General features: G+C 43.6%; 1 protein-coding gene across 7 annotated transcripts in view; it reads left to right on the forward strand.

The window, feature by feature from the left end:
• The window catches only part of Amph (amphiphysin), a 265780-nt gene extending 257131 nt beyond the window's left edge, over positions 1–8649 (forward strand). For all 7 annotated transcript variants that reach the window (XM_050177365.1, XM_050177368.1, XM_050177366.1 and 4 more), the window contains 3 exons: positions 6510–6605; positions 6661–6762; positions 6827–8649. In XM_050177365.1, coding sequence (XP_050033322.1) covers positions 6510–6605; positions 6661–6762; positions 6827–6907 — 279 coding nt within the window. In that variant the 3' untranslated portion in view covers positions 6908–8649. The remainder of the gene's footprint in view (positions 1–6509; positions 6606–6660; positions 6763–6826) is intronic.
• The last annotated feature ends 239 nt before the right edge of the window (positions 8650–8888 follow it).

The following is an 8888-nucleotide window of genomic DNA, read 5'->3' on the forward strand; positions in this document are numbered from 1 at the left end:
TGTCTGTACCCATTTGCTCTCTGATTCAAACTGCTCTCTTTCTGTCTCTTAACATTATGCCTACCAATCTTCATTCCATCCCTCTTTCCGCGGTCCTTAACTTGTTCTCAAGCTTCTGTGTCAGTTTCGACTGCCCCATATCTCAACACTGGTAAAATACACTGATTGTACACCTTCCTTTTCAATAATAATGGTAAGCTTCTAGTCAGGAGCTGACAGTGTCTGCTGTATGTGATCCAGCCCATTTTTATTCTTCTATGAATTTTTTTCTCATGATCATGGTTCTCTGTGATTATTTGACCTAGGTAAACATACTCCTTCACCGACTAGAGGCTGACTGGCGATCTTGAAGTCTTGTGCCCTTGCCTGGCTTTTCATCATTATCTTTGACTTCTGCATATTAATCTTCAACCCCACTCTTACACTCTCTCTGTTAAGGTCCTCAATCATTTGTTGTAACTCGTCTGCATTGTTACTGAATAGAACAATGTCATCGGGAAGCCGAAGGTTGCCGAGATATTCGCCGTCGATCCTTACTCCTAAGCCTTGCCAGTTTAATAGCTTGAATACTTCTTCCAAACACGCAGTGAATAGCATTGGAGAAATTGTATCTCCTTGTCTGACCCCTTTCTTTATAGGTATCTTCCTGCTTTTCTTGTGTGGAATTAAGGTAGCTGTGGAACCTCTGTAGATATTTTCCAAGGTATTTACGTAAGCGGTCGGTACTCCTTGATTACGTAATGCCTCTGACTGCTGGTATCTCTACTGAATCAAATGCCTTTTCGTAATCTGAAAGCCATATAGAGAGGCTTATTGTATTCTGCGGGTTTCTCGATAACCTGATTAATGACATGTATGTGATGCATTGTAGAGTATCCCTTCCTGAAGCCAGCCTGTTCCCTTGGTTGACTAAAGTCAAGTGTTGCCCTTATTCTATTGGAGGTTATTTTTGTAAATATTTTATATAAAACTGGGAGTAAGCTAATCGGCCTATAATTTTTCAATTCTTTAACGTCTCCCTTTTTGTCTATTAGTGTAATGCTTCCAGTTTTCTGGGACCCTCGCAGTCGATAGACACTTCGTATAAAGAGCCGCCAGTTTTCCAAGCATTATGTCTCCTCAATCTTTGATTAAAGCTACTGTTATTCCATCTTCTCCTGCCGCTCTTCCTCGTTTCATGTCTTACAAGGCCCTTCTGACCTCATCTCTAGTTATAGGAGGAGTTTCTGTATCCTGTTCATTTCTGTTTATAGTGGAGGTATCCTGACTCCTCTGGGTACTGTACAGGTCAGTATAGAATTCTGCTTCTTTTACTATATCTTCGAGATTGCTGATGATATTACTCTGCTTATCTTTCAGTGCATGCATCTTGGTTTGTCCTTTGCCAAGTCTCTTTCTCACTGATTTCAGGCTCCGTCCATTTTTTACAACTTCTTCTGTCTTTCTCATGTTAGAGTTTCGAATATCACCTATTTCTGTCTTATTGATCAGTTTTGACAGTTCCACGATTTCTATCTTATCTCTTGAGTTTGACACCTTCATTCTTTGTCGTTTCTTTTTAAGGTCCTTTGTTACTTGTCAGAGGTTGCCCACTGGATGCCTTGGTGCCTTGCCTCCCACATAAATTGCTGCCTCTGAAGCCAGCCTAGTTACGATTTCATTCATTATCTCTAGTTCATCTTCATCTCTCAGTTCTAAGGCTGCATATTTGTTTGCTAGTACCAGCCTGAATTTGTCTGCTTTTACCCTTACTGCCTCTAGGTTGACCTGTTTTTTCGTGACCAATTTTGCTCTTTTTCTCATCAAATTGAAGTAAATCCAAGCCCTCACTAACCTATGGTCACTGCACTTTACCCTACCTATCACTTCTACATCCTGCACTATGCTGGGATCAGCAGAAAGTATGAAGTCAATTTCATTTCTTGTTTCACCATTAGGGCTTTTCCAGGTCCACTTTCTGTTGCTACGCTTCCTGAAAAAGGTGTTCATTATTCGAAGCTTATTCCTTTCTGCGAATTCTACCAGCATCTCTCCTCTAGTGTTCCTAGAATCGACATCGTAGTTGCCAATTGCTTGTTCACCAGCTTGCTTTTTCCCCGCTTTTGCATTGAAGTCGCCCATTACTACAGTATACTGAGTTTCCACTTTTCTCATCACTAATTCAACATCTTTGTGAAACTGATCTACTTGCTCATCATCATGACTGGATGTTGAAGCGTAGGCTTGTACTATCTTTAATCTATACCTCATAAATTTGATTACGACTACTGCTACCCTCTCATTAATGCTGTAGAATTCATCAATGCTACCCACTATGTCCTTATGCATTAGGAATCCTACCCTGTATTGCTTCTTATCTGGGACATCTCTACAGCAGAGGACATGACCGTTAGTCACCACTGTATAAGCTTCGCGAGTTCTTCCAATCTCACAAAGGCCAATGATATCCCAAACAATGTCTGATAGTTCCTGAAAGAGTCCTGCTAAGCTAGCCTCACTCAACAGAGTTCGCCAATTAAAGGTTAACAGGGTCAGTTTCCATTGGCGGCCTTGACTTTGTACATGTGAACTTTGTACATGTGAAGCGAAAAGTGCTGTGGAGGCGCAATCCTTGGGTAACAAAATAAATGGTATGAATACAGCGTAAGCGAAAAAAGGCAAGAAAACAACACAAGCAACGTGTAACTATTCCCACGAGTCATAGGTTCCTTGGCTTACATAGGTTATTAGCTGATAAGATAATAAAAGCAAGAGAATACATGTACTACCAAAAAATAACACAAGAAAATTTCCTTGTCTCATCCCCAGGAAAGTTCTGGCAGCACTTATCGCCAAAAAAGAAAGTTGCACCCAAACTCTGTGTCGGTGATACCTTTTGTAACCGACAGTGGCAAAATTGCAGATGCGCTCAAGCAATATTTTACTCAATGTCTACGCGTGGTGACTGTGTCAGCCCACAGTTCCCTAGCTATGAACACGTTCTGCCGATTGGTGATGTCAGTATTACTGAGCAAGGTGTGTTAGCTCTTATACTTAATCATGACGCTGAAAAATAGCCCAGAGCTGATGGTATCCCGAATGTGTTTCTCTCCCAGTTCGCCAAGTGGTTTTCAATATATTTAACCTTAATATTTAAGAAATCACTGTCATGTGCGGAAATCCCAGTCGATTGGAAGTGCGCAAGTCATCCCTATACCAAAAACGGAAAATCCATCTCTCCCCACATCATACAGGCCAATATCTTTACTCTGGACATGTGCAAAATACCTTGAGCACATAATTTTCAAACACATTTGTGCCTTTGTAAACGACAATGCAATAACTGATGCAAGACAACATGGTTTTCGGCGAGGATTTTCAACCATGACTCAGCTCGTGGAAACGGTTCACGACTTAGTGACAGCTCTAGATAGACAAGGCCAAATTGACTTAATATTTTTCGATTTTAATAAAGCATTCGACCTCTTCTCACTCTAAATTACTGCTTAAACTAAAACCCATTTTAAAGAAAGACATATTAATTACCTCAATTGAAGCATGCCTGTCGTTGCAGAAACAGTGTGTTAGTCAACGATGCAGCTTCGACACCTGTAACTGTAGGCTCAGGTATTCTACAAGGATCGGTGTTAGGGCTGCACTTCTTTCTCGTCTTTATAAATGATGTCATCAGTGACATACGCGTCAAGATAATGTTTTTTTGCAGATGACTGCATTTTGTGTAACGAAATATGCAATTCAAATGATCGGGAAGCTTTAAACACCTCGCTGTCTGCAAACGTGGTGCTCAAAATGGCAGATGACTATTAATCTCAAAAAGACTGTTGCAATGACCATTACTTGCAAAAAGAATCTGTTAACCTTTACTTATGGCATTAACAGCTGCTCTTTTTTTTGTCATGTGTACATCTAGACACTTGGCAGCAATAATTACATCAGATAGGCGGAATGAGCATGTAACATACATCTATAATAAAGCAGTGAGGAAGCTAGGCTTTTTAAGGCGATCAGTAGGAAACTCTTCATGACCTGAAATAAAACTTATAGCATATAAAACATTTATCCAACCCGTTCTAGAGTACGCTGCGATTGTCTGGAATCCAGACATGTAAACCAACATCACTAAAGTCGAGAAAGTAAAAAAAAATCTTCTAGGTTTATTTTTAATTCATACAGCTGGCGCATGTCCCCATCATCACTTCTGGAAGCTCCAAAACTGAAAAACTTTGCAACAAGGCATTACCAGGACAGAATAAAAATTTTCTGAAGTGACTTAGCGTGGAAGCTTGGGTTTGTTGGCGATTCATTGGAAAAAGGCCACAGCGCAATAGAAGGACAGGGATGTGAAAAAGCGACGCGCACAGAGCGCTGTGTCGCTCTCTCGTGTCCTTTTTTTGCACTGCATCTTTTTTCCTACTCTATTATAACAGTGTTAGGAATAGATCATATATTCTAGCTACCGCTGCACGTGCTCTCATTGCAACAAGAACGTTAGAGCTTTTTCCTGCGGAACCAACGCATTTAAAAATTCCTTTTTCCGGTTTCCGAATGCAATGCGTTACCTGCCAACAACTGCCCAACTACTTTATCATTTCTTTCTGCACTTTTAAATAAACCATAGTGCTCATCCCCTGTCTCTGCCCGTCAAATCATGATGACGAAAAGATTTTTCTTGTGCTGTTTATTGTGCAGTTTATTGTTCTGTCACTGCTGTCTTGTTTGATATTTCTGTTTTGTTCCAAATGCCCACTCCTGCCTGAGACTTGGTAACAAGGGTGACAGTACTTGTAGAATAATAAATAAATAACCTAACAGAGGTTTTCTGATAGCTGGCTAGAATCAAGGCAAGAGAGAACTTTCACCCTTCACTAAGTACAAACTATATTGCCGTATTTACTTGAATCCAATGCGCACATTTTTTTTTTCAGTAAAACGGGTCCAAGAGTTGTGTGCGCGTTAGAATCGAGGGTGGCTTTTTTCCCCCTTTTTCGTTGGTCACAAAAAACTGGTCAGAGTTACAATCGAGGGAGTGTTAGAATCGAGTAAATACTGTACTAGCCGCAACTAGGTGGCATGTGCCGCCGCCCGATTTAAAGGGTTCAGCCTTATGCATCTATCCATCCATCTAGTAATAAGTCATCTTTTTGTATGTGTGCACTACAGTACTTTTCATCCAGGAGCACTATAGATTCCACTAACTTTAAAGCGGGTGGCCGACGCGAGATGTTGAGCAATTTTAGCGGCGACTATTGCTTGTTGACCGTAACGTCCGTTGCTAGGCTTTAAGTACACCGTTTTAGACGTCATAGCAGAACATGAAAATGTGCAAAGGGCCAGTGTTATCAAGTGGTGTCAGCAGCGCTTAGCCGCCTTTGTTGGATTGGGCCAGTTGCACTTCGTCCATGCTTGATGAGGAGTGTTCACACAGCTGAGCAAAAATGTGTGCATGTCCTGTTTTGCAAAGGGGGCACTTTAATTTCACCAGCGCGTTACTTATGTTTCATGTCTATTGAGCTGCAAGCGGTGGCCCCTTAATTCAGCCTCAAGAACCCACGGTGCAAGATGTGGGTTGGCATTTATGACACAAATAGCTGCCAATTCGTGAGTGTTGCGAGACTTCGGAAATGGTCGGAAGCTGACACACAAAAATCAATGTCTAGGCTGTCGAGTATACCTAGATTTCACGGAATCATCATTTATGTAGAGAAGCTGGTGAAATTAAGAGCTACGGTGCATAATTATAGCTTCACCAAAGCCCTTTTAAGGAACCACTGCCAACTGTAATTGTGATCATGATGAAGGGTTGGGTTTTGCTGGAAGTCAATCATGCTGGGTATAAGCGGGAGTCGAACGTGACTCTTGGGTAGAGAACAATAATTAGCTGACACATGAAAATAGACATTCAAGGTTCATTTATCAATTTTTTTTTTTTTTAACTGAACGGAAGTTGTGAAGTGAGCTCTCGTTAGAGCTTATATCTGTTTACCATGACAAAGGAGTACATTTTCATTTCAAACTCGGGTGCCGTAGGCTTGTTGCACAGAAAGGAAAGCCTGCCAACAGACCAAAATGCTTGTACATGTTATGGGTTTGATTAACACTTTCATCACTGCTGTATTTTGGGCATGTTGGTACTCTAACTTTATATAGCAATATGTTTAGTGCCTGCGGACAAGGACTGAAGGAGGACGTAGCGCATTGCATTGTCAATGTCTCCCTTCTGTCCTCATCCGCTGGCACTAAAAATGTTATCCAAGTTAACTTTTTCTGGTTACAGGGTCAATGTGTGCTCATGTCTTCCTGGATGTTCTGCGAGTAAACCAGGCACTAGTGGTGAAAGAAACAGTTCAGTGGCGTATTTTCTGAGAACCCTGTAGTGCTTCTTGAAACTTTCATTTTCAGTGCACATTATTGTTTCTGGGATTATGGTACAGATGACCGCGTTAGGTCAGTGTTCCATGTTGCGTAAGAGTATGTTATTGATTAAAGAAGGGGGCTGTCTCTCTCCACAGATGAACAGCGATGGTGACAGACCAGTGGGTGACGATCTGTACGACATTCCCGTCGGCGCAACAACCACTGACCTGCCGTCTGGCGTCCTCTACAGGGTGAGCGTGCTCTTCTTCTTTCGCTGGCCCCTCTGAGACAGGCATTCTGTTGCAGGTGCGGGCCACGTACAAGTACACGGCTGAAGACGTCGACGAGCTGAACTTCGAGAGCGGCGAGATAATCCGAGTGATCGAGTACGACGACCCCGAGGAGCAGGTGAGACTGGCGGTGGGGTGGGAAGCCGCGCAGTTCCTCATGATTGGCGACCTCTGCCGTGCAGGAGGAAGGCTGGCTGATGGGCATCAAGGAGTCGACGGGCGAGAAGGGCCTCTTTCCGGCGAACTTCACGCGGCCCATCTGAACGACGAGTTCACCCCCCCATGTGGACACGATCGAGATTCCCGCTTTGTCGCCACACCGCGGCACGAAGCTCCTTTAGTCAGTCGTGTCTTGCGAGACTTTACAAATAGTGCCTCTAAGGTTTCTCGCTTGCCAGGTCGTATGTTGTTCAGAAGTGCCCTTAATGGCAGAACAGTGCTCCTACAGGACACAATTTGACGACACAACTTAGGCCGCCCGTAACTTAGTACATTGTTCTGACAGCAACGATACATGTGTTCCACTCTTTCCATTGAGTGCACGGCAGCTGTTCTCTCTTTCATTTGGTCATGTGACCTGTGCTCTGGGCTGTTTGCACGAGCCGCGTGTGCTTCCACTGGTTCTCGTCCAGGAAAGCGTGTTCACCACGGGCATTCCCCGTATTCGGCCCCGTATGTTGCTTTGCCGTCATGGAGCGATTGTCATGTTCCCGGACGGACTTTGTTCCCTCTCTCTCAATTTATTGTGACTCCTCTACGGTACTGCTCGGGTCTTCTGCATAACAAGCTTAACCTGTGGCTGTGCTGCGTCTCACAGAGTTGCAATGTAGTTGCATTTCCTAGTTTTTCTCATAATTGTGTGATGATATATGGAAACTTGGGAACCTCACATCCTCGCTGCGTGCTTATTTATTCCTTTCATAAGGACCGAAAAACATTCAGCATGTTCATTCTTCTTTTGTACCTTATTTCCGTAGTTCGTGATGCATGTGTGTTCGATAAGATTCTTTGCTTCCCCAGGGTGCGCACTTTTCCCTGTAGATAACCATTATCAGTCAAGCGGCTGAACGCAAGCTGAGAGGAGTTGCCTCCTATCTTAAACTTACGAGGCAGCGTGTGACAATCCCTCCAGTCTTCCGTCCATCGGGGTCGTTCTGTTGACGGCTCCCGTCTTTTTTGAGCAGGGCCATCCACGCTCCGCTCTAAGTGCCAAGCTCACAGGTGCATACCATGTTTGCCCACAGCTGCACTTTTTTGCAGCTGCCCTCGGAACAACCCTTTCTGACTTGCAGTGCTGCGACTGGAGTGCACTTGATGCCAAGCCTCGGCGGCTGCATTGTTCACCGAGCGTCGTTTGCCCACTGCCAAATCGCGCGGGCCATTGTTGGCTGGTTTTACAGAGAAGCTTCCTCTCGCGTCGAGGGGGTTGTCTTCCCACCAAATGGTGCAGCTACACTGCGCGGAGGTGTGTGCGTACCGCTTAGCAGTGCTTGTTCGATCGAAGCGGCATTTATGTCTTCACCAATCGATGGTGCGCCTTCGGCTGTACTTGGCCTTTTTTACAACAAATTCTCCTAATACATTGGCCAAATTATGGGGCAGTTTAGCAGCAGCCTGGGCTGCCCAGTAGTCCCTAGTGTTCTGCACTTCCTCGAGGCTGTCGCAATAAGGTTGTTACGGCAGCATCTTAATGCAACCCACACCACCTCTACGTTCCATCGGACTACATCTGTGCGTGCATATGTTATTCTATTTCTCTCGTGAACCTGTTTCTTGTTTTACTTGGCACTATGCCAGTGATATCTTTCTGAGTACTTCCTCCTGAGTTTGGTGTAAGAGAGATAATTTGTTTGTATTCGAGTGTAAAACACTAAACACCTCACCCTGTACGTTAACCATGTCACCAGGCTTGCTTTGTCTGTCTGTGGTAATGTTTTTTTCCTACTTGCAGTGTAACAAAGAGATCTGATATTGTCTAATGTATAGTAAAGAAATGAATTCCCAATGTTTTCTGACAACCTCTTACTTCACGGTTTGTGTACGCCATTCACGTCTGCACAGCATTTTGGGAATGTCCAATTCAGTGTCATTTTAATGGTTCAGAAAGCAGACACCACCAAAGAACATGAAAAAACCCCAGGATTTTCTGAAGGTAGCGACAACTGCCGGCAGTGCCTCCTGGTTTGTGCCAAGAGAAATATTTATTTGCGCGAGCGCTACAAGCCACGTTATAGTAGACTATAG

The sequence above is a fragment of the Dermacentor andersoni genome, chromosome 5 (assembly GCF_023375885.2).
Source record: "Dermacentor andersoni chromosome 5, qqDerAnde1_hic_scaffold, whole genome shotgun sequence".
Lineage (NCBI taxonomy): Eukaryota > Metazoa > Arthropoda > Arachnida > Ixodida > Ixodidae > Dermacentor > Dermacentor andersoni.